The sequence below is a fragment of the Tasmannia lanceolata genome, unplaced genomic scaffold (assembly GCF_043159265.1).
Source record: "Tasmannia lanceolata isolate RefF3 unplaced genomic scaffold, GAP_Taslan_0.1 ptg000015l, whole genome shotgun sequence".
NCBI lineage: Eukaryota > Viridiplantae > Streptophyta > Magnoliopsida > Canellales > Winteraceae > Tasmannia > Tasmannia lanceolata.
This window is the reverse complement of record NW_027518692.1, coordinates 26,947,117-26,973,760: the sequence shown is the minus strand read 5'-3', so window position 1 is coordinate 26,973,760 and position 26,644 is coordinate 26,947,117. Positions and strand designations below refer to the sequence as shown.

At 37.1% G+C, this 26,644-nt stretch overlaps 2 protein-coding genes across 2 annotated transcripts; one reads left to right on the top strand and one right to left on the bottom strand.

Moving 5' to 3' along the window:
* Window positions 1-1,056: 1,056 nt before the first annotated feature.
* Window positions 1,057-11,363, top strand: TOP6B (topoisomerase 6 subunit B). Its single transcript, XM_077354325.1, has 19 exons — window positions 1,057-1,361; window positions 1,439-1,491; window positions 2,074-2,171; window positions 2,311-2,416; window positions 2,761-2,898; window positions 3,088-3,139; window positions 3,330-3,394; window positions 4,606-4,712; window positions 4,827-4,929; window positions 5,160-5,245; window positions 5,327-5,523; window positions 7,971-8,086; window positions 8,223-8,308; window positions 8,602-8,674; window positions 9,680-9,771; window positions 9,875-10,013; window positions 10,107-10,201; window positions 10,611-10,785; window positions 10,969-11,363. Exons 1-19 carry the CDS (start codon window positions 1,259-1,261, stop codon window positions 11,113-11,115), a joined length of 2,031 nt encoding a protein of 676 aa, XP_077210440.1. The 5' UTR covers window positions 1,057-1,258; the 3' UTR covers window positions 11,116-11,363.
* Window positions 11,364-13,193: 1,830 nt separating this feature from the next.
* Window positions 13,194-25,901, bottom strand: LOC143846005 (uncharacterized). The gene is made up of 9 exons (XM_077354415.1): window positions 25,414-25,901; window positions 23,928-24,068; window positions 23,113-23,535; window positions 21,449-21,553; window positions 18,038-18,178; window positions 17,001-17,204; window positions 16,620-16,712; window positions 15,847-15,958; window positions 13,194-13,559 (listed from the first exon to the last, which is right to left on the bottom strand). The coding sequence occupies exons 1-9, from the start codon at window positions 25,891-25,893 to the stop codon at window positions 13,516-13,518; spliced, it is 1,743 nt and encodes a 580-aa protein (XP_077210530.1). The 5' UTR covers window positions 25,894-25,901; the 3' UTR covers window positions 13,194-13,515.
* Between the last annotated feature and the right edge of the window lie 743 nt (window positions 25,902-26,644).

Sequence of the window (26,644 nt, the reverse complement as noted above, 5' to 3'; positions counted from 1 at the left end):
TGAGATAACTAAGGGGTGTCAATGGACCCAGACGGTCCGATGGACAGTCCGAATCCGAACCTTAATAAACGGGATCTAGGCACATGAGTAGGATCCATGGAAATATTATGAATCATCTTCGTAAGATCCGAAAAATTTCGGATCGTGATCAAGACATGGCAAAAAAATCCGATGGATAGTCACAATCTAAAATCCTTTTACTAAAATACCCTCAAAATATTTTTTATATTAATACTTAAATGACGGGTATTTTCAAAAAAATGAACTAAATATTACTTAACTTACAACTTTCCACTTCCCCTCTTTTCCAGGCATCTTTTTCTATTCATATTCTATGTCGGTGTTTCTTTATATAAACTTGCTACTCACCTTCAACAATGATTAGTTACTTAAAAGTTTTATCGTCGGCACTCTTGAATAGTGGAGTTATTTTCAACAATAAATCCTATTCTTCACCAAAATCATGGGTTATTATCATATATAGTGAGAGTAAGTTTTGGAGTTCGTTTCAAATGAAGAAGGCTGAGACTTTTTGTTGTTTTGTAAGTAGGACCTACTAGGACACTCCGATGGACGGTCTGATTTGAAATGGATCGTGACTAAGACATAGGTGGATCCGTTGACGAGGCTTTTTATATTTTGTACCTTCCCATAGGATGATCCTAGCCCTCCGATCTATAAGGTTTCCATAATATCCAATTCTTCTTCAGATTGGAGGCTTAGGATCAACCTATGGGAATGATTTTTGGGGCACAACCTTTAGGCTGTGGCCCATCTAATGGACGGTTTGGATCATCCTATGGTGCGGGTCATACGGTACTTTTAATAAAGTTAGGAGTGAGATCATCAAAATACAGTAGTGCTGATAACATTTCCCAAAAAAAAATGTTTGCCATTGAGTCATTGACTTTGAGTTGGTGTTTTGATGTTACAAAAGTACCCCTCGTGAATGGATCCATTGACACCCCTATCTAGGAGTCTCTCTAATTAAGTGGACGGTTCAGATCAGTCTAGAGTGGGACCCAATATTTAATTACAATGGGTCCTCACAGGTCACAGCCCATTTAGACTTTTCTATTTTTCCTCCCGCCATAGAGAATGGGAAGCTAGAGAGAAGTCCATTTCCTCTTTCATTTCTCTACAAACCCTAGCCAATGCAACTCTAATAGCGAAAACCCTAGTTGATCGATCATAAAATTTCCTAAATCTTCTCACCTCTTATTTGTTTTCTCCTCTCTCAATCTCTGCTGAGATCTCCATGGATTCCGGTGGAAGCACCGAAAGTCCGGTCGATCCGAAAAAGCCAAAGAAAGGAAAATCCAAGACGCCACAGAAAGCAAAGGAAAGCGTCCTAAAGCAAAGTTAGTTTTTTCGAATTTCCTCTTTCATTTCTCTTTGATTATTCCTTGATTTTGAGTAATAATTGTGCCTTTTGCAGAATCTCCGGCGGAGTTTTTCGCTGAGAATAAGAATATCGCTGGATTTGACAATGTAAGTTTTTTCAACACTTTCATTTGCAATTTTTTAGGGTACTCATTTGGCTAAAGTAGTAGAAATTTCGCCAAACTCCATTAGAATAGTAATATTTTTCTATGTGGCCGTAATTCAAGGTCTTCTCAGAGGTTTTCAGCTAGTGAAAGAAAGATTTCCCATCTTGTTGTATCCTATTTCCCCCTTTCAATAATATTCTGCTTATCCACCCAAAAAAAAAAAAACAATTCTTTTAATTTTTCAATGTCGATGATAAATAGAGGGAAATGTTATCAGCACAGCCATATTTTGGTATTTGCACAAACCCAACTGTCTTTTCTTCTTTAATTGGCTCATGATAGCTTTTTGAGAAATGTAATAACCTTTTGACAGCTCTTTAATTACTAAAAGACGAGTTAGGTTAGCGAAAATATCAAAATATGGTTGTGCTAATATCATTTTCCTAAATAGGCAGTAATTTCTTTCGACAAACTTTCTATAGTTTTGTGCTTTTTTTTTTTCGTATTAACAAAACTGGGTAATTATCTGCTTCGAATTTTTGCTTCAGATTATTGTGGTAATTTGAATTCTTTGGAATTTCAGCCTGGAAAATCTCTTTACACAACTGTGCGAGAACTCGTTGAAAATTCACTTGATTCAGCAGAGTCCATCTCTGACCTTCCTGCCATTGAAATAACAATGTGAGTGGTTAAATCCATGAATATGTGAATGCATGCACACGCATAACAATTTATTGATAGATAGTTGTCCGTATCAATCATATCTTCTTCAAAGTTGGTAATGTTGTGACGGGTGGCTATGTTGGATTTGGTATAACAGAGAAGAGATCAGCAAAAGAAAGTTCAATACTATGATTGGTCTAGTAGACCGAGAACGTGTTGATGAAGCACTTTATGACGATTTTGAAACTACTAAAGCTCGTGAGGTGTCTTTTGGTTATTTCTATTGTCACAACTCTTAAGTTTGTTAAGACTAATATATCATTATATTAGTTGAAGTGGCATTCCTTGATCAGGATTTGTTGGTTGAGTGGTGATCTTTCTAGCGTTTCTCTTGGTTGACTTGTTGAGTGTTTGCTCATCAAGGATCTTGCAACACATGCCTAAGCATGGTTTTGCCATTGGATTTATAGCGGTTGAGGTTTAATGGTTCTTATAAGGATCCAAAATTATTATTTTTTCAAACCTGTGTTTGCACACAGCTATATGTGGTACTCTTATTAACCCTCAATTTATTCATATTGTGTAAATTTGTATGACTTCCTTGTAGAAACGTCTTGCAAAGGAAGCTCATGATCAAGAAATCCAAGCAAAGAATACTTCCATCGGGAAGAAATCGAAAGAAACTCCAGCTTTGAAGGGTATAAAAGGTCGAGGTGAAGCCTCATTTTTCAGAGTGACTTGTAAGGTGCAGTTCCCTGTCCATTCCAAATTCACTACGTCTCAGCAGATTAGAAAATTGTTTTAGTTTTTAGTTCTACTGAACATCCTTGTGCATGTGGCGGTTTAGCATTACATTTTTCTATTGTTGAATGCAATTTTATAGGGATCTTGCTTGGTTGACCTCTCATGATATCGGTGTGTGTTTATTATTTAGGACAATGGAAAAGGAATGCCGCATGATGACATCCCAAACATGTTTGGACGAGGTCAGCTGCTGTCATCAAAATGACTCACTAGTAGTGCCTTTGGCATTTCTGCAACTTTCTTCGTTTGTTATACAGACAAAATTGTCTTTTTTATTGACAAGGTTCTTTCTTACAGTATATTGATTATTGCTAACGTATGGTCCTAGAAGTGGCTTCAACTTGGTTTAAGAATGCTATCTGGTTTTTGCAGTTCTCTCTGGTACAAAGTATGGTTTGAAACAGACCCGTGGAAAATTTGGACTTGGTGCAAAGATGGTATGTCTTGATCCTGTAATTTTCCCATTCCAATATTTTATTTTTCCAGCTTCTCTAGCTTCAAAATTTTCCCTTTCAAGTACTCATGGTTTCTCTGATGCAATCTGGCATTTCTTATCATTGAAATAATTAATCTTTGGAAATGAGTCGTCTTGTCAATTACTCAAGAACTTCTCAAAGTAAATTAATTTCAAATGATTATATTGGCACACACACATAAAGGAAAATATGAAAAGATTGCATTTGGATGTGAATTGTAATACATTTAGCTAATGACAAAAATCTGAGCATTCTTTTTCTTGTTACAATTGATGCATCAGATATCTCTGGATGATGTTGATCAACTTTTTGAAAGGAACAAATGTATGTTAATTTTAAAAAAAAATGTAGTTTCAATGTTATTTGAGTTTTCCAAGGACACGGTTCTTTTGTTAAATTTATTTATTCTTATAAAAATGTGAAAAATGCAGAACAAGACTTTTTTTTAGTAAACAGAGCATGAAATTTAATTACAATTATACACTTGCAGGCATTTGAATAATTTTTGTTGAGTAATTTAATTACAAAAAGCACACGGGCACACAGACAAGCTTGGCTAGGGGCATTTATTTAATTTTCTTTCAAATGTCGTAGGGGGGAAATCTATATGATGTTGATAAAGTTATGCTAGAGGTTTGCCAAGTAAACCAACATTTTTAATATTTGGCTAGCAATGGCTATTATTTTGTGGTTTTACTGAGGATCAAATAAATGGCTTTATTTGGCTTTTACTACTAGCCTTTGCAGAAGGATGAGCTCATTCAGCTCCTCTACTAATTAGCCACTGAGGGATGCTATTGTGCTCTGATGATGTACACATGACTTACTTTATTATGCGAGGAAAATGACACATCCTATGACCCGTGGTTTAATCATGCTCGGCCAATTAACATCCATTACTATTACCAAATGGCACTTAGGCTTCAAGCAATACCTTGGGCAGTTGTGTACTAGAATTATCATCCCCAACTCTCTTTTTTTTCTGAATGGTATTATCATCCCAAACTCTTTCTGAATGGTATTAGCATCCCCAACTTACCAACACTAACATCAGTTACATAAATTTGCATATTCTAGCTGTAAGTGTTCCCTAGATCATGTTTACTCGTTATCTTGTGATTGGTAATTCAACATTATAAAATAATATTTTAACTGATCATGGTCTTATGCAGGCATTGATTTGGTCCAAGATGAGTACAGGTCTTCCTATAGAGATTTCATCATCAATGAAGGGGCAGAATTATGCCTCATTCTGTAGGCTGGATATTGATATTCATCGGTAGGCCTTGACTTATAATTTAACAAACATATTTTGCATTTCTGAGCAGTTTATCTACATCTACCTCACCCATAAAGAAGTTAGGGATTGTTAATACTAATCCTAACTGTTCAGGAACATTCCTCATATTCATTTACATGAAAAACGAGAAAACAAGGAATGCTGGCATGGAGCAGAAATTCAAGTTATTATTGAAGGGAACTGGACAACTTATCGTGTAAGTGGTGCTTACATGGACCAGGAATCTCTTATTTTTCTTTAGTGAGAGCTTTAAGCGCAGTCAAGGTTTGGTAGAAAATATATCATGCATTAATGGATTGAATTCATCTTTGATGTATCATTCACCAAAAAAAAAAGAATTAATCTACGATAAATAATATTTAAGGTCAATGCCAGTGTATTAATTTGATTATCTGGAGCTAATGACAAATATACTAACACATGCAGTCAAAAATACTTCATTATATGCGTCAAATGGCTGTGATCACCCCATATGCTCAATTTCTCTTCAGATTTGTTTCAGACACATCAGAGTAAGTCTGTTTTTTACTTGTGAATTTGTCCTTCCATTTTCTTTACCCACTAATTTCCTTCAACATTTACATTTAGTGCAGTAAAAATGTCACTATACGTTTTGCACGAAGAACAGATGTAATGCCTCCAGTTCCTCTTGAAACAAAACACCACCCGTCTGCTGTTGATTTGCTTCTTATCAAACGCCTTATTGCAGAAACATCAAAGCAGAATCTTCTTCAGTTTCTCCAGCATGAATTTGTGAACATTGGCAAATCCTATGCAGAACGGTTAGTTGGTACGTATTAATGTCTGATACCAATTTGATGCAAACCTAGCTTTCATACCAATTTGATATAAATCTAACTCTAATGCCAGTTTGGTGCAAATCTGGGGTTCATAACTTTAACTTTTGGGAATTTAGGAACATGAAATGAGTTCTAATTTCAATAATACCATCATCATACATTCCAAAATCAGATTAACAATTCATAATAATCAAATCAGTCAATGTTGTTGTAGGAATTCTAATATTTGGATTTCATTCATCAAATAGAAATTAAACAATCAAGGCAAGTTTCATATAATAAGTCCAAAAGGGAAACAGAAATTAATGGGAAATAAAATTCAGATCTCAAATAAAGATATGTCCTAACAATCGGATCTATAAAAGTCTTCCTAAGTATGGCCCAAATGATATTTTCAATATAGGTAAGAAAATAATGGGTGACAAGGGTATGGGTGATCATGGAAAATAAGTGTGTAAATATGATGTAGGGAGTTAGGGGATATGAGGGTAGGTTGCTAAAGTGAATAGAATATGATCCGTATCTGGGAATGATATACTGGGGTTCATGCCTGTGATCGTCTGTTATTGGTAATGACCGAGAAGAGAAAGAGAGATGTTAGAGTAAGGGAAAGAAAGTCTGATCTCAACCAAGACAATGGGCAATGAAGGAGTGAAGGATCAAGACCAAGATTAGAGAGATCAAGATCAAGAAACGATCAAGATCGGGAAAAGAAAGGAAGATCAAGATCTAGGAAAGATCAAAATCAATAAAGTATCAAGATCTAATAAAGATTAAGATCAAGATCAATAAAAAGAAAAGGAGATCAAGATTCAAGAAAGACCATGATCAAGAAAAGGGAGGGAAAGAGGATCAAGGAGGAGAAAGATAAGGGGAAAAGAGGAAAAGTATATAAACGTAGCCAGGAAAGGTGAAAAAGAAAGGAGAGTTACGAATGTAGGAAGTAAGAAGGAAGAAAAGTGAGAAAGGGGGAATGATTTATTAACCCAACTAGGAAGGGTGCCTCACCTTGCCTTGCATAAGTGGATAGATTGGGTGTGTAATCCTAAGAGTCATGGCATCCCTAGCAGCCTTAAGCCCAAGATGTTTGTTAATAAGATTCAAGGTAACTTTAGTCTTAGCTAGCTAACATGTCCGAGTGTTGATCCAATGTAACCTGAGCGCTTCATTACCATGCCCTTTGAGACTGAACTTGACCTTGCCCCTAATGTGGAACATTGGCCTTCTTAGCTATGGTTGAAAGTGGATAATTCAACATGCAGTACTACCTTCCGATACTAAGTATTTGACACCTAAATAACATGAGGTAGACTAAGACCTAGGACATCGCTAAGAAACTCAATTACTATCAGGAATTTGTATTGAACACCTAAAAGACAAAAAACAATGACCTGGACTCTATCAGGAATTTTATTGAACACCTGGAGAGTGGTAGATGAACTACCTAAAGCGTATAATCTAAGGGAGACTCTAATTGGACTTTTACCGAACACTTAAAGGGCTGGAGATGAATAAACTCTGTAAGAGATCTAAGCCCTGAGCTTTGAGCGGCATATTAGCATTCTTATATATTTTGCTAAACCTCAATCTGTCCTTGTCATTTTGCGAAGTAGATGATTTGTAAATTGGCATTGTGATAGTAATTAGTCAATTCGAGAGCTGCACTTATTCCCAAAAGCTTGCAGGCATGACCTCCTTCTGCACTTTGTTTTCCTTTTGTCTCATGACCATCACCGACAACCATTGTCCTATGAACACCGGTGGGTGCTTTAATAGGGACATCCATCGTCCTTTGTAATTCTTGTTTCTATTTTGCTATTGCCCTTGTATTTTCTTTCTGATTAATAGATCTGACTGAATTTGCTAAGTTTGTCTACTGTAGCCTCTAGTTTTATCTCATTGCATATGGGGATGGTGCCTTTGGATTCACCCACTACGTCTTTGGGCTCTTGGTGGGGTTGTCTATCAACAAAAGTTTACCCAGGCCATCATGATTCATGATCTTTACTAGTACACCAGGCATGTTACTAATCATATAGGCAACCCATGATTCCATGCTAATTTCAAATTGAGTTGGATCAGTTTCGAATGCATATATGAGTGTATGCTTACATCCAAATTTCATCTTACATGTGTACTTTGTGAAAATATAAGGTTTTTTTTTTTTTTTCCCACTTTGCAAGGATGCATGTTGAGAAGGTGCTTATTCCTTGATCTTCGCTCTATAAAATGGCTGGATAAATTATTATTTTTTTTATGATTAAAAAAATGTTTGGAAGATTTACTCGTACTAGCGTTCTTTGGATTGCATATGAGTACCATAATTCTTTTATTCTTCTAAGGGAAACGGTCTTCACTCTATAAAATGCTTGGATGATTTACTCGTACTAGCATTCTTTGGTTTGCATGAGTATCATAATTATTTTATTCATTCTAGGGGAAATGGGCCCAGAATTTAGTCCTAAAATGGCTGTGAAGTCTCTCACATCTCAGCAAATAGTTCGTATTCATCAGTTGTTCCGTCAAGCTAAATTTGATGATCCTTCTGGTGATGTAAGTGAATTCAATCTTTGATTAGTCGTTGTTCTCCTCTTCTGAAGTATTCATATGTTGATCATGTTTTGCTTTGGCTTCATCAAGTGTCTCTCGTGGATCAGCATTTGCATTCACTTATTACTACCATTTGCAGTGTCTTAGTCCTGCAGGGGAGTACAATCTTCGCTTGGGGATCATAAAGGAGCTGCATCCAGACATGGTTGCCACTTATGCAGGCAGGTAAGTACATGGTTTCACACGGATTTGATTATGCACATCATCCTTCATGTCTAGTTTTCAATGAATTGATATGTTTCAGTTTAGAAATCGGAAACTCAATCTGTGTTCATCTTTTGAGGATTTTTATAATATGCTTCTTCTTTTTTTGAATGACTATTCTTTCCATATGCTTCATTGCACCAAGTTTAAATCATAGTATGTTTGAAGGTTGTACCCATAAAAGATTTTTACTTAACTGTTGTAGTATTCAAAAGACATTTTGAGGCATGCCTTTTTTAATCTTTTGAATGCAGCCCTCAAGTTTTTGAAGGCCATCCATTCATTGTAGAAGCTGGAATTAGCTTGGGTGGAAAAGATGTTAAGCAGGTGAGTTTCTTTCCATTAATATATTATGGAGCTATATATTCATTTTGTCTTGTAAATGGTATCTTGGGGATTCTTGTCTGGTAAAATCGGTTTGTTCTGTTAAGATGTCCATCCTGCCCATTTTTGTCATGTTCTGTGTGTTTTTTTCCGCTTGTATTTAATCCTTGTAGCCATGGATTGGCCTTCTTGAGGAAAGTTGTTTAGGTCCTGTAACTGGCCATTGTTCTTTCTGTGTCTTTCCATCCCTCCCCCCGCCCTCTCTCCTCTCTTTTTTTGGGGGTTTGAAGTCCTTCATTAAATATTGGTATATTGCCCTTCTTGGAGTGGGAGGGAACGAGGAAGGGTTTTCAAAACTTTCTTTTCTCCATATTCTGTTAGCAGAAAATGGTGGCTTTGATGGCTGTTTTCCTCTAAAATCATCATTTAGGCTCTACAGGGTGGATGTTGGCCCAAGTTGTCAGTTGGGTCAATCTGAAACGTTTTAGATTGCAACCCATATCGAAAGTTGGGTTTACATCCTAACTCATCCTTATGGAAGAGAGATTTTGCTTTGTTTTGTATATTTTTTCTGGTGGAACAGAAAGCTATAGTATATTCCAATTTATCTGTTTGATAATTTATAAAAAAATTATAGCACCATTTACCGGAGGTGGCCATATGCTTTACCTAAGGATCTTATTCTTGCTCTCTCTTCGGAAACATTGAGCCATGGATCTCCCAAAGATGGTGTAGAAGAGGACAAGCTGGCAGAGGAAGACCACCATGGCAAGCATGGAGGGCCCTTGCCAAAAATGATGGGCTGTTCCCCACACCTAGGCCAGGGATTGTAATGTCAGAAGGAAGAACAGAACGGGGTAGTGATGGATAGTAGAAGAAAATGGGCAATCAAAATTATGTCGTCTACTGTATATTGTGCAACACAGTTAACCCTAAAATAATTCTCTCCTTATTTCATCAAAAGTTTGTTCTCCGTGTATATAACATGCTCTTGTTTCTGAATCATAGGGTCTTAATATTTTCCGCTTTGCAAATCGTATTCCTCTTCTCTTTGAACAAGGTGCTGATGTTGTCACAAGGACTGCTCTGAAGAGGATCAAGTAAATTATTATTTTTATATACTGTTTTGAATTTCTGCAAGTTTCTTGTGGAAAATATTTATGAAATTCACCAGATCTAACTGAAACATTGTTTCTCTTCCAGTTGGAATAGTTACAAGATCAATCAGGCTCAAGATAAAATTGGTGTGTTTGTGAGCATTGTAAGCACAAAAATACCCTTCAAAGGGACTGGGAAGGAATACATTGGAGATGATATAAGTGAAATAGCTTCTGCTGTCAAGGTGACTTCCTCATTCCAATGTATCATAGATTTCTTGGTAGCCCCAAGAACAATTTGATCAGCTAATATACTTGTTTTAACATAATTGTTGCAGTCTTCAATACAACAATGTTGCGTGCAACTAAAATCTAAGATAGTGAAGAAAATTCAAGCTCGCGAGCGTCAGGAAAGGAAACGAAATTTAACCAGGTAAATATTGTTACCCTTGTATCTCATATAACCCCAATAGAGGTTGTGCAATTTTAAGCATCAAGAAAATGAATGGTCACAAACATCATAAGGGAATCAAAGAAGTTTAATTTTTCATAAATTTTTAGATGCATTTCAGATGCATCATATATACCTATGCTATTTGAAAAGGGACAAAAGTACTGCCTTTTCCTTTATGGAAATTAATTGCATACTCACACATACTTGTCTCAGGAATTTCTTTGGAAGGGTGTCTCTCAGGATATTTTTATCCATTGTTCAGCACTGAACAATGGTTTCTTTTTCCTTTCTATAATCACTATTTTTAAGGTAGTGACTATTTTAAAACCTTTGATCTTTTATTATTATGGTCACAGCTTATAGCTGTTATTCTGTTGAACTGCCGCAGGTACATACCCGATGCTTCCAGGGCTATTTATGAACTCTTGGAAGAGACGGCACATCGTCAAGACAAAAAACGGAAACATTACAAGGGACATGACGATGAAATCCTCAACAAGGTACTAAAGGGGGAGATTACAGAAGCTATGTTAAGGGAAAAACTCACTCAACATGTGGAACAGGTAATCTACTGTTATTCCTACTGCTTGGCCAAATGACCTTGAACCTGTCCCTGATTTTCCTATGACTGGATTTCTCAAATCACCTACTGAACCTCTCTCCCATCTGCTTTACTTTCCTTTGTCACATTATTCGGGATGGGGATTATCTGAACTTACAAGCATTTATTTGGGTGAAATTTTCAGGTGGACTATGAGATGGCATTGGAGTATGCTGTGCAGAGTGGAGTGAGCGAGGAGCCTCGAGAAGCTATCTATATACAGGCATTGGATGATCCACATGATTTCATCGAATTCCATAGCCCCGTCTGTGTTTTCAGACTCATTCGATAAGGGCAAGTATTCTCCTACATCTTGTCAGAATTTGTTAAAAAAATGAAGAAATGTCGCCATGCAGCCATTTCCATTTATTTTTCTTTTTATATTCTATAAAAAAAAAAAGCACATTTGAGTTTGAGAAATAAGGTTTGAAGCTGTTGTAGTAGCAGTGCTACTGATTGAGAAACATGTAGATACAGTGAGGCCTAATTTGTAGAGCTTAAAATACAGGAAAAGGAAAATGAATCACTTTGAAGAGAAAATGGCTCTTGTTACCTGGGTTTTTTCTGCCTGAACTGAAGATTACATTCAAAACAGCAGCAGCATGTTCATTTTGTTTTGAATAATGGCTCAGAAGTATCACTGGTGACCAAACGTAGTAGAACTCTAGAGCTGAAATGGGCCTCTTTTGATTCCCATAATGAAGAATTAGACTGTATTCTTCGCTTATGTTTGGCAGTTTTAAAATTTGATCCTGAAATTGACCTATTCACTTTAGTAAACTCTTTCTGATAGCCTTTTGGGATTTGTATCATCCTTTAGCAGCTTACTAAAAAGGTGCAAGAGAGGAATGGCATTACTAGAACGTCACGGATATCATCTCTTATTTTTGTATGAAGAAATTATTCTTGTTCGAGCTACATCTTTTGGTTGTTTGGATAGATATCTGGCTGGTTAAGTCTCCTTTCTGTTTGCACCTGATAGAGGGTTAAGAGTGTAATTATGTAGAGGGGGGAGAATAATACCCTGAAGTGAATCATTAGACTGATTAGGCGCAATTGGTTGCCACATGCATGGCATCCTCAAGGATTTCCAAAGCAAAGAACTGCACTTTTTGGAAACTTTATGGTGTTTGGTTGCCAATTTTGCATCCAAATCCCTGGAGAGTACCAGACAAGTTTCAGAGGTAATAATTACATGTGTGGCATCAATGTCCCTTCCTTATAATTTCCAAGCCAAATTTCTCAAAAAAATGGTGGAATTTCAGATGGAAAATCAATCTCTCTCTCTCTCTTCTCTTCTTTTGGTAATGACTCCCTCTCCCGTGGCTCTATGAGGTTGGTCACACCAAACAACTACTTATCACTATTCTCCCACAGCTCTTTCGCTAGTCAAGGCTATTTGGTCTGGGAGTCCCTCTTACTGTGATTAGTTAAGAAAAATGAAGTTCGGAAAAGGGTCTTGAATTCTATTATTTTCTTCGTTCCTTCTTAGGCTAGGGTTCGCCTTAGAACTCCCAATGTAATTTTCATAGTTTCAATGAAATATGTCGTCTTTCAAAAAAAACTCCTAGGTAAATCAAATGTTTGTCTCCTCCTTATTGACTACTTGTACCACTAATCTACAAGGTAAATACCTGTAACCAAACTAACAAAGTAGTTACCATTGTGTTGTTATTAGGTCTTCTTTATGCTTATTTTCAGTTCCCTCTTTCTATGTTACTTCCTTATTCCTCAGCATGATTAACAATCAGTTTTCACGAGGACGGTGGCGAAAGAAAAAAATCAATCAACTTAGAAATAGGAAAATGTATTGTCTGATGCTGCATTCTAAAAATAGAAACCCATTGATCATCTTATAGTTCGTTGCCGTTTTACACATCGACTATGGTAAATATACCATCAGAGCATTTGGTATTGCATGAATATTCCAAACAATAAACGTGAGATTTTATATGACGAATGAGCGTTAAGCCCACTATTTAAATGTGCAGCGGGGCCCACTTCAAAGGATGATACAAACCATTCATTTATTAGACTAGGCCATACACCATAGAGGTTTCTATAATGTGCAGTCCCTCCACAGATCGGAGGTTTAGCCCAATTTTCCTTGTGGTCCAATAAATGAACGGTTTGGATTATCCTTTGAAGTGGGCCCCACTACTTTTTCAAACAATGCTAGACTCCGCGCGCCCTCACCATATAAAAACTCTTAAAATATAACCAATATATAAACCTAAAACGATTCTGAAAGCTTGAAGGAGAGAGCTTCACCATGATTCTTACAAATAAGATGTAGAGAATACTCCTGTGCTGTGCTGTGCTGTGCAGGGGATGCCAAAGTAACCTTTGAACAAAAACAGAGCCATCAACTGCAGAATTATTGCTGAGAATAAACCAATAAATCAACCATAATACAGCTATTTGTATCTTCAAGGTGATTTCCTAAAACAGAAATCTTGAAATAAAAACTATGTCAGGATTTGCCAACATATTCACATTGCTTTTTTCAGCAACTATCGGTGAATACAGGCATGTTGATGTGCATTTGGTACATGATATATTATTCTCTGCAGGCTGAAGTCTCACAAAACAAAAGAGAATTGGGCAAAAGGGCGAGGAGATGGATTAGAAGAGCTTAATTTACAAACTCCTGAAGAACTGGGATCAGAAGAGCAATACAACACATTAAAATTCAATCGCCTTGTAGACAGTAGAGCTGCCGGATATTCCCAGACGCTGCCGCATAAGATAAAGCCAATCTAGTTAGTACTTATTAAAAATTCCGTGTTATAAATAAGTTTGAATAACAAGGCAGAACAAGCAATTCATATTTATGTTGAAAATTCATGGAATGTCTGCTTCAAGCATGTAGGCGCGAAAAGTGTTGCGGTCCATACCCCTCAACTGATTCTTGAGTAAGATAATGTAGAGAAAGATTACTATTTCAATTTCAACAGATTACGAATAATGCATTTGATGCAACAATACACAGCTTTTATGAGCTAGCCTTGAAGTGTAAACAGGCATACGCCATTCACTTGAGGCATATGCCTCCAATGAAAGGTGTAAGCCGAGGAGTAGAAAGGTATACAAAGGCATATACTTTCAGGCATTTTTTCGATTTACTTTCAGTGGAGGCATGTTTTCAAATAGTTATGTTTTCAATTTTTCAATATTTTATTTCTTTCCAAACTTAAATCCCTATTAAGATTTAAATCAAGTGGAAAAGAGTCTTATAAGACCTAGTTCTTATTCTAATATCATGTATTTGGTATTGTAGAGAATTTGGAGGTTTTAGGGATTTTTATTCTCAAGTTCTTGTTTTCATGAGTTCTCCTCAAACACTTAACGTGATCAAGAGTTGTTGCTTCTTACGGATTTCTATCATTAAAATGAAGCTATTTGTGATGGATTTCTTGGTGAATGATCGATCCTTCGAACGCTGAGTAAAAATTTATAATTTTGTGGGGTCTTTGTTTTCTACCTCTATTCATTTTTTTCACAAACATTTGGATTTATTGGAGTGATTTTAATCTCTTGAGACTTGAGATGTACCAAATCCCTAATTTTATTGGCTTTTTTCACAATCATATATTTTTCTAGATTTTTTAGTATTTTTCTTACTTTTTTATTTTTAGTTTTTATTTAAAACTTCAAGAAAATCCATGAGGCTCATGCCTCACAGCTCAAGAGGGTTGCAGGCCTCGCCTTATCGCCTTATACCTCCACCTCCGAAAACACAGTCTCCACCCTTCAAGGAAAGCATCTGATGGGGCATAAAAGTACAAATGGTGGTGTTTCCATGGGAGAAGGCCAAGACACATTATAATACTACTGTTAAAAATCTTCAATTGCAATATTTTCTTTACAATATCAAGAATGCTCCTTATAATATAATAAGCAAGATACGAAAGATCCTGCATTAGCCAACTGAAAATAGTAATGCCAACTAAAAAAACTGAAAATAACTGGGATACTTAGGAATTTTGAGTAACAGTAGATAACACAACAATGCTTAGAAAAGCATTGTGCTTATATGCACAAATGATCATCAGGCAGGATAGACGGCAAGCACCAATCAACTTCTAGAAATTAACATCTAATACGGGAGGTTGTGCTGAGCAGGTTTAGGAAATACAAAATGGTGTTTCCCAATTAAACCCACCCACCCTATGTGTGGGTTTAAACTTAATAAACTCAACTATAGGCACGGAGCCACAAAAACCCAACTCCCAAAGAAGACCCTTGAGATTTCCATCACGAAAAAATATAACTTGTCAGATATGTTACTGAAAAATAATGTTGCCTCTTTATTAATATATCCTTCACGTCCAAACAAACATCATAAAACAAGTTAGTCAAGGAATATTTTTTCAGAAATGCATCTAAATGTTCAGAGATTAATGGAACCGCATAATTGATGGTTTGGGATCTCCGATCATTTTTTAGTTCTTGCAACTCTCCAATACTTGAAAATCCATAGATGAACAGGAGCATATCCATCCCTATATAAAGAAGCCTGACCACTCAAAATACTACAGATTCCAGAAGCAAAGTGAGAACGGCAAAAAGTCAAAAAGAGGCTACATGGGGCATCTAGGAAATAGGAATCACAAGATCCAGAAGCAAGAGCAGCTCTCTGAGCAAAATACCAATCTACTATAACTAGCAGTCATTTAAGTGGTTTGATTTGCTGTCTAGTCATTGGAGTGTTGTTGCTTGAGGGCATTCTCAGCTTAATAGAAGCATCTACTTAAAACCATGGGTTGTTATGTTTGTATCCAGCAAGTGGGCTAACAAATGTTTTGTTGTATTGGAGAATATAATTATGAGGTGCCCGGTCAAGCTGGGAGATTAGGAGAATGAGAAACCTAAACAATATTTTCTAATAGTATTCAGATCTGACAATTTTACATGCATAAATGCTAATTAAGTTTCATAATACCCATGGATTACCTGCATATGAGTAGCTGAACAAGAAAATATAAATGGTGAAATGAGAAAAAGGGAAACTGATTGATACCATATAGCCACTCTTTGAAGTATACATGAAGGGCAGATGCTAATTCCCGTTTCCGATTCTCCTCAAGTTGCAGATCCTTCAAAGCTTCTTTGCTCTCATTTAAAGCCAGATGCTGGAAAACATCATTGTATTCAATATTTCAATTGAAAAGAAACAAAATCAGCAAGTGACATTGTGCCAAGCCCCAAAGTGGAGGGCACCAGGTTTACCAAATATAAAAGAAAAACATGCAAAGCTCTATAGCAATGCTACAAATAATGTTTTCAATAATTTCTTGGAGTATATCAGTTGAGGGGGCTGGCCCATGGAAAAAAAGGGGCGAATCTATCACTTCCCTATATGTGTGTGTCTATATATAGAAAAGGGCGGCCCAGTGCACGAGGCTCCTGCCATTGCGGGGTGTGGGGAGGGCTAGATGTACGCAGCCTTACCCCTGCTTTGCAAAGAGGCTGTTTCCGTGACTTGAAGCTGTGACCACCAGGTCACAATGGAGCAACCTTACCGTTGTGCCAAGGCTCGCCCTCTTTTTGAATGGTGGAAAAGAAAAAGTACAAATATATAAGTTTCACAAAATATATTCGTGAAAAACAATGTGATATTATCAGACATTAATACTATACTATACAATTACATGAACCACTCAAAATAAATTCAATTTATCCAGAATTATCAGGATACTGTCATTTCTTATAGTTACCATGATATTATTATTTACTTAAGGAAAAAGAAAAATTAAAACAGTGTTCCCTAATCTGCACAATCAATCCACATACCTTTTTCTTCTGAGACGCCATATAAATTTCAGGCAATGGGAATGGGTTTTGTTTTGTCAACTGGGGCGATTCACCTCCAAACCAGTTGGGAATCTGCGCGTCAACATTAAGAGAAAGTATGTGAGATAAATTCACTGAATTTGATAAGACGCGTGATCATGAAAGTTGAGGGAAAACAAAATTTATCATGGTTCATGTAGATTTCGCAGTTTAAGTGGGATTCACTTAGAAAGAACTACACTTGATCCCTTCTGAGAAATTTAATTAAAGGAATAGATAGAGCCAAGAAAAAAAATGGTACAAAATATAGCATGAGCAATTTGAAAAGTATGATATTATCAGTAATCACTGGTAGAGTGACCAAACAAAGTAAGAACTTACCAAAAAATCAGTGAACTGATCAGGATCAAGGCATGTAGCTGACTCAGATTGAGCATCAGAAACTCCTGCCGGATGAGATAACGAATCGTGTGGATCAACCATTCCCAGCACCAGGGGTTCATCCCATCTGTTGATGGTTGCATCAACGCCTACTTGAGTCAGGTGCTCCTCTAATTGTGAATAAAATGTATTGTATGGTGCCACCTGATGAAAAATTTACTCATCAACTTTCAATCTTTTTAACATACACAGAACACACATAATTTTATATAACAATTGATTCACATGACCACATAAGATTATAGAGCAATGGCTGGCCTGAGCAAACTAGCAATATATATAGGGAAATGATTTCAACACTCCAATGTTTGATAAAGATCCGCGAAGCATCTTGTCGTGTAGTGTTTAAAGGGCTTGTAAGAGCTTTTTGAGAAGCATAATATTCCTTTGACAGCCCTTTAAATACTACACAACAAGGTTCTTCGTGCATCTTTATCAAAACAATGGAGCGTTTAAATCATTTCCCTATATATATATATATATATATATATATATATATATATAGAGAGAGAGAGAGAGAGAGAGAGAGGGAGGGAGAGAGAGAGAGAGTGCAGTATCCATCTCTTGGAAAGTTTGAGACCGAGTCTACATGCATCTAGACTAAAGCAAAATCATTTTTCTCATATGTTTGCCAGGAACCAGTGCAAGGGGTTATTAAATGTAGGAATGGCGGACTTGTAAAACTTATGAAACCTCAACACAGTAAGAGTGACTGACGTGACTATCAATTGATGTTCGAAGAGGGAGAGTAAATGATACCTAGCCAGAGTTACAAATCAGCAATACCATAACACAAGAATATGAACAGATCAGTAGAAGGCACTACTGCCAACTAGGTTAATAAGAAGAACAAAACTGAAAATGCAAGAGCCATAATTTTTTTTCAGATCCAAAATCAAATTTGATGTCATTTAGAGGAATAAAACACAAGTGCAGGCAAGTAAGGTCGAAGTATTTACTCAAAACGGTACCCTCACCTGCAGTTTATGGTTATCCCCAAGAATAAGTGGTCGCTGATTAACCCCCAAGAAAAACACACATTCGCGACAGTTGGCAATACATATGCGTTTTGCCGCTGTAATCACTTGTACCCGTTCACAGTGCTCCACTCTTACAGACTGCAAGAACCTTAAATGTGTATATCAAAAAAAAAAAGAAATGTGACCATTGCATGAATCAAATCCAGATGAGTTTTCGAGCATTTAGCTAATTTTTCATGGGAAATCAACTCAACTCATCTCAACTAAGCCTTTGTCCCAAACTAATTGGGGTCGGCTAATGAATCCTTTAGAAAATTTTCATGAAAAAGGTGAAAGGATATTTCAAATTGACTATGTCTAATCTTGACACAAGGGAAAAACTAGTTGGGGTCGGCTAATTTTTCATGGGAAAAATATCCAAAATAATAAACTTCCCTGTTAACTAGGAAAATTGAGACCTTACTGATGCAGTTGGATCCAGAAGCGTTATTCGACGATCTCGAAGATCGGATAGATCTGAAATTTTTTCTCCTTTTTTATTTATTTTTTGTATAGAACGATAGAACTCGATCTACGCCACGAGCGAAGAGACGCACGAGCTCGATCGAGCCAGAATCGTTAGATGCTTTGATCTACACCACAAGTAAGGGGACACACGAGCTAGATCAAATGCAAAATAGATGTGATGACATTCTTGCATTCAACAAGAAATTGAGAAATGAAAGATATGGAATCAACATTAGAACACTAATCTCAAAAATCCCATAATCCTAAGAGAAAAAGTGAAGGATAAAGAGAAGAGCCAAGCTCTATCTCAAACTTCTCTCAAAAGAGAATCTTTCCAAAAATTTCAATTCTATCCGATCATCGAGATCGTCGAATAACGCTTCCGGATCCAAGGCAGCCCAAGAAAGTTTTGAAGCTATCAAAAGAGTCTTGACAACGGCTCCGGTATTTGCCTTACCAAACTTTGATCTTTTGTTTGAATTGGAGTGTGATGCAAGTAAGGTCAGAATTGGTGCGGTTCTAACTCAAGAGAAACGTCCCGTGGGATACTTTAGTGAGAAAGTGGATGGTGCTAAGAAAAATTACAGCACCTATGATTTAGAATTGTATGCCATCGTGAGGACATTACACCATTGGAGACATTATTTGGTACAAAGGGAGTTTATTCTATTCTCCGACCATGAAGCCTTGAAGTACCTTAATATGCAACAACAGTTGTCACCGAGGCATACAAAATGGGTGAACTATCTCCAAGAGTTCACTTTCACACTCAAGCATAAAGCCGGGTTTCAAAATAAGGTCGCCGATGCCTTAAGCCGGAGATACACTCTCTTAAATGTTTTGCAAGTTCAACTTCTTGGCTTTGAAATGTTGAAAGAAGAATTGAAGCATGATCCACACTTTAGCAAGCTTCTTGAGGAAGTTGAAAGTGGAGGAAAACCGGACTTCTTGTTACTAGATGGTTATCTCTTCAAAGGAAATGCATTGTGCTTGTCGGATACTTCATTGAGGTTGAAAGTGTTGAAAGAAAATCATGAAGCGGGACACTTTGGCAAGGAGAAGACACTAGCCGCCTTGCAAGAACGTTTTTATTGGCCGGCTATGAACAAAGATGTTGACCGGTTTGTGAAACGGTGTTGGAAGTGTCAAAGTAGCAAGGGTCACACTTCAAATGCCGGATTATATCAGCCCTTACCAATTCCAACAGCCCCTTGGGAGGATATATCTATGGATTTTGTGTTGGGATTACCCAAGACACCTAGAGGATGGGATAGCATTTATGTAGTTGTTGATCGCTTTTCTAAGATGGCTCACTTTATTCCATGCAAGACCGCTCTTGATGCCACAAGAGTTGCTAATTTGTTCTTCAAAGAGGTGGTCCGTTATCATGGTCTTCCACATTCCATAGTGTCGGATCGTGACTCAAAGTTCATAAGCCACTTTTGGCGGTGTTTATGGAAACGGCTTGGTACCACCTTGAAATTCTCTAGTCCGTATCATCCTCAAAGTGATGGTCAAACGGAGATGGTCAATCGCTCTCTTGGGAACATGTTGAGGACCACGGTAAAGAGTTTTGGCAATTGGGATTTGGTGTTACCAAAGATTGAATTTGAGTTCAATGGGTCCATCAACCGTAGTACCGGTTTTACTCCTTTCCAAATTGTTTTGGGCAAGAATCCTAAAGGTCCATTGGACTTGCTTCCATTATCTATTTCAGCTGAGAAAGCCCCTAAAAAAGTGGAAGAAATTTGGGAAAGTTTGCAGCAAATTCACTCCCAAGTGAAGGCCAACTTGCTTAAGCACAACACCAAATACAAAGCAAAGGCTGATTTGAAGCGGAAAGATGTCTCTTTTGAGGTTGGAGACAAGGTTTTGGGTGTATGTACAACCGGAGAGGTTCCCTACCGATCACTATAACAAGCTACAAAGTAATAAATTCGCTTCCGAGATTCTTGCCAAGATCGGTGACAATGCTTATCGAGTACTACTTCCGGAAGATTGGAAGATTGATAATCTTTTTAATGTGCGCCATATATTTCCATTCTGTGATGAAGATAGCGAGAACTCGAGGTCGAGTTCAAGCTAAGAAGGGGAGAGTGAAGCAGAGGATAATAGGGTAGACGAGATGGGTGAGGAGGTGCATAGGCAACTCGAGCACCCTAAAACAATCCAACAGTCCAAGCGGATCCGAAGGCGTCACTAAGCAGCTGCTTGTGTTTTGGAAGCAAGGGTAGCAACGTCATTCTCCTCTCCATTTAAGGACAGCAATGTCATTTCCTTCTCCACTTTAAGTCTCCGTTGTAAACTTGGAATATAAATACCCATTTCTCTGTTTTTTTTTTCTTAGTTAAGTTTTTCATACGAGAATAAAAGGGGGATCTGAATTCTGAAAGAAGAAAAGGAGCTGCTTGAAAGAGAGTTTCGCTGATTGTAATCTTCTCTAGCAAGATCGAATTGAGCTTGAGATTTCAAGCTACTCATCTTGTTCATGTGTTCTTCCTTGTACCTTGCAAGGAATCAATCAATTTCTTCATAGTTTGGATGTCTCCTCATCCAATCACATCTGTTGTTTGAAGTAACATTGAATAAAAAGAATTATGTGACTACTTGTGCTTGTTTCTTCGTTAGCTACACTCAATTGTAGTGTCTCTTTGTGCAATCCTTCTCCGATTGCTTGTCCATAATTTTTCCCCTAGATTCCAAATGCCCCCTCAGATCACATCACATCAAGTACCCAGGAAAGGTTAGATACTACTGTGCAGAGAGAGTAGAATGCAATATTGATTATACATAGTCGTAGGACTTCACAGAGAACTACAGAGCAAGAAATAAAACTGTTGACCTAGCAAAGTCGTGATTTAAGAAGTTGATATGTTTTAAGTCATGAGTTATCATTCATACCTTACCAATGGCTCCAAGAACAATAGTTGCATCGGAACATCCATAAACAGTGGCATATTTTAAAGGTGCCAATATATAAATAACTGAATCATGACAATTTATAACCTGCAATGAAAAAATTAATGTGAGATACTAATAAGAACCGAAATTATGCAACAAACAACTGTCACCCTTAGACATGCACACAACATGATACAGTGGTGATGGAAAAGTTCAAAATAGCAAAAACAATGGTTGTTATGAAAAATATTATACAAGCAGAAACAAATTAATCAATTGGACAATAGTCAGTACACATGCATCTAGTGCAGGCATGAAAAAAAAATCATAATCAGAGGATCCTTAGCAGCCTTGTGTGTCTATCATTGATTCATATAAACTAAAAGCATCTTTTGAATCAACAAATATTCTTCACTTTAGTCCGGTTTATATCCAATATCAATAGACCAATGGTGCTACTTTGATCTTGTGCAAGAAAACCATCTCATCTACGATCCTCGCGTAAAGAAGCTTCTAAATGCAATTTATCATGGAATCTGACTTATCTTACCTTTATCTGTAAGTGTTGATTCTATTTTTGTACTCGAACCAAGCAATCATCATCATAATTTCATCCTTGATCTTGATCACCGCGATCTCAACCTCAAACTTCACATGTTGGAGCCTCAATATGATGTTGACGCGCCCTCCATCATTCAACACTCCCTCAACATGATTTTCATTCCCCAGGTTCCCTCCATGCAGTGAATCTACAACTGAAGTGATTCAATCTAGCCTTTCCAACATCAATTTTCTCCAAGTGATCAATCCTTACATGTAGATCAACAACCTTTATAATGCCCTCATGAGTTCTCAAATGATTTCCATAGTTGAAGGTTAATGAGTCAGCTAATTCAATTACAAAGAAAGGTATTTTGAGGTTGTAACCATGCAGTAGAGGTACCGTTGTCCCTTTTGTGGCTTTGTATATTTTTTTTTTGTTTTTTATTATGAAACACATTGATTAAAAAACAAAATATTGACAAACATCAATCACTAGAATTTATTACACTAAAAGGGAATATGGTAGATCCTGTTAGCTGTGCAAAAATACCATTTAAAACCTTTGAGGGTTAGACCTCATAAAACTATGTAGAAAAATGCTCAAAAGTCACTTGTATGCTCCTTCTCAAAATGACACTTGTTTGGCCCCATTTCAGCTTCTTGTTCATGATCCAATCCGTTGATCCAAACGAAAGCCACAAGTCTGGCCAAATGGTGTTAAGAACACCTTAATTGGTTGACCCTAGGCCTTTGATCTATCCAAACCCGTTTAGAGTTCCGACAAGAAAAGCTTAAGGGTTGAATTTTTTTAGTCCTTAAATCTTTTTCTTTTTTTTTGAATGGTTTTTTAAGTCCTTAATCTTATGCATGGGGTGTACATTCAGGATGGGACCAAGACCCTGTGGGTCACCTAATGAAAGTCTACAAGGGGCCTAAAATTGCCGCCTACCATTAATCGTGATAGTGACTTTCCGCACAGTTATTCTCAATTAAAAAGTCATCCAAAAGAACGACAAGAATATGATGATATACTCACAGGTCAACTCTGTTATTAAGCATGCATAGTCATCAATGACACACAAAAAATTATCAATTAAAAAGTCCAATGATTTAATCCTGACCTTTACAGAACATCCTTTGATATCAGATGCTTGCTTTACGATGGAAGATTTTGAAATTCCCTCCACAAAGGTCTGACTCCTAGAATATGCAGCATTGCTATGCATGGAAGTTCCACTCAGTGGAGAAGTACTTTGGCCCCTTAAATTACTTACAGAGGCATCAGCCATAGTAACATCCAGATCAGAGACACTGTGTGAACCATTTTCTTTTGCTAAAATTTTCTCAGTGGTGTGTTCCAAAGAAGCAACTATATTTTGTACGACCCAGTCATGAACTTGTGAAGCAGGAACAGGGACAGCTGGCATGTCTGGATCGGAATTTGCAAAGAAAGGTGAAGCCTGGCTCAACAGATTTCCTTCAGATCCCTTTTCACCAAATTGGATGAGGAATCCAAGGTGCTCAAACCGTTCTGAGGTAAAAACCTATACCAAAGACCAGAGTTTAGTAACTCAAACTAGCAAGCTTGAAAAATACACTGCCATACCACCTTCCAGGCACTAAAACAAACACAGCATTCGTAAAGGACACAGAAGTAATAATTGTGAAGTGAACATTTGACGAAGGTACACAGATTGGACTAAATATTCATGGGTAAACTAAGTATTTATCGAAGAATAAGGTGGGCATAGAACTTCCAAGCAAAGCTGGCATAGTCAAGAAGACAACTCAAGAACCAGCAACATGTTAAAGAAATAAGAATTATTGAGTAATTAATAAATGCATAACTGCATTAGGAAAAAGTCCAAAATTAAAATCACTTTATGATAAGGCTCAAGGCAAGAAGGGGGGAAATGTAGAACCCAAATTTACCAACCAGAGATTCATCTTCATTTCCTTCGACAGGTTCTGCCAAAAGAGCAAGTATGTTCGCCAAGTGCTTCTGTATATATGATAACTGATGAGCCTCTTCATCAGCTTGTGATGGCATAAACCTACGGGTGTTGCTGCGCACAAGCTGCAAATCAAAGGGAGGTCATGTTTATATCAGGGTTAAAGCACTCAACGAGCTCAACAATAAACTTAAGTCTCCTGACGAAATATGAAACAGCCATTATTACCAAACTTTTCAGGTTTCTACAAACACCCATTTCCAAATGCATACAAAATCCAGTCAAAATAGCAATTAATTCCAATTTTTCAATCGGATGCGTGAAACATTCTATTGCAATACTAAAGACGCTAAAAATGGAAGGTTCTCCATACCTTAAGGAAACCAATAACAATAGAAAAGGAAGGCCAAATCAGTTTAATATTAGAGACAGTGTTACTGCTTTGCATAGAGGCAAATGTTCTCCACTTATATAATTTGTTTACGGATGGCAAAGCTAGGGATTCAATGTTGCAAAACTGAAACTACATTTGTTCAGCCATGTTGTTCCAGGGAACTAAGCACTGGTGCTCCTTAACCTCTCAAAACTAAAATAAAGTACAAAAGTAACAACCATTGATCCAAAAGCAACCCCACTCACTTATCGCAAAATTATGAATGCTTCTCGAAACAAACATTTCAATTTTCTATCTATTGGAATATTCATCTACCCATTTCATATTTAACAAGACTCTGTTCGTGATACCAATTTTTTCAAAATCAATTGCATGAACAATAAATACCCATTTCATATTTAGCAACAATCTATTTGTGATATCATTTTTTTCAAAACATCAATTGCACGAACAATGAATCGTCATTTCATATTAAGCAAGAATCTGTTTGCCATAATAACGATTTTAAAACTTCAACTTCATAAACCAAAAATACCACAGTAGCTCCAAATTAATGGATTGCAAGAAAAACATTGGGGAAAATGTTTTCCTACGATTAGAGGGAAAAAATATATTTTATGGATATCATTGTAAATTAAAGGTCCCTGTAAATAAAACTTGAACTCCACTGGTTCAAGTCACTTCTTTTGAGAGATTTTATACTGTGTAAGCCCCCCTTACAGTCCCTTATTTTTCAAGAAGTACTGTACGGACCACACTACAGGATGATCCAAACCGTCCATGTGATGGGCCATAACGTAAATAGGTTGTGCCCAAAAAATCATTTCCATAGGATGATCCTAGCCCTCTGATCTATAGAAGAACTGCACATTATGGAAACCTCTATAGATCGCAGGGCTAAAGAAATGATTTTTTGGGGGGCACAACCTATTTAGGGTTATGGCCAATCATATGGACGGTTTGGATCATCCTGTAGTGCGGCCCGTACAGTACTTGTTGAAAAATAAGGAACTATAACTATAAGCGTATAAAATCTCTTCAAGTGCAAGTAAAGAATGGGAAAAGCATGAAATTACCTGGAGAGGGGTGAGAGCAGAAAGGTACCCATCAAATGCTGACGTGGAAGGCCATACATCTGCAATAGCAGCAGAATCCTTATGTGTTCTCGGGAGGAGTCTTTTGTAAGATTGAATGTAGAGAAAAAGGATTAGGTCATAGACATTGGCGCCAACGGAATCGGGATCGGAATCGGAGAGGGGATCGGAATCAGAGGGGAGAATGGAGGCTAGGGTTTCGAGAAGGAGGCGAGCGTTGTCGATGGAGATCTGAAGGGTTTCGGAGATTCCAGTGGAATCGATCCGAGAAGAGGAAGATGTTTGGAGGAGCTTTTGTTTGAGAGGGGTTAGGGTTGTAATGGCATCTGAGAATATGAGTTTTGGGATTGGGAGGAGTCCGTATTCGAAGGGTTCTCTTCGAATGTGGAGAAGAAGGGGAGAAGAGGTTGAGGGAAGAAGGGGAGAAGAGGTTGATATCATTTCCCGATAACAATTTGTCATTTACATTAGTTATCCCATCTACTTAAATATTTATTTCTTCTCAAAAGACCATAATCACCCACTCAGACCAATTTTTTTTTTTTTTTTTAAAAAAAAAACCCTGTTCGACCTGCCTTTATAGAAAATAAAATCGGTGTTTTTTACAAACGACCATCTATAATATGATGGATTCTTAATTAATCACTTCTCCTTCAAAGAATAATCGAGGCCCATCAACAAAATGGCCGGAGGGTAATTTGAAATTATAGCGCATAAACAAAATGGGCTTTATAGAGAGGTGGTCATCTAAGAAATTGTTCGTAGAAACCCCAATAAAATCAGAACCGAGGATTTGTAAAATTTTAAAAAAATAGACCCAGGCAGTTACATAAATTCATTTGTTAAAATCAAACTGGAATTCGTTTGCAAAAAATCCCCTCTACGCCCTTCCTCACTCTCCAATCTATAAAGACTGATCAGAGGGCATCCTATGGAGATGATTTTATGCTCAGGGACCAACAAATGAACAGTTTGGATCTTTAAACCAGGTGGGCCCAAGTGATTTTTTTCAAAAAAAATAAAAATAAACCTTTTATGGTGTACACCTTCAAAGATCTAAACCATTCATTGTTGGGCCCACCAAGGGTTTCTACAAGAGCATAGGTTTGTGAGAATAAGTACAAGTGGGGCAAACCATTTGTATCATCCTTTAGCAGCTTACCTAAAAGGTGCAAGAGAGGAATGGCATTACTAGAACGTCACGGATATCATC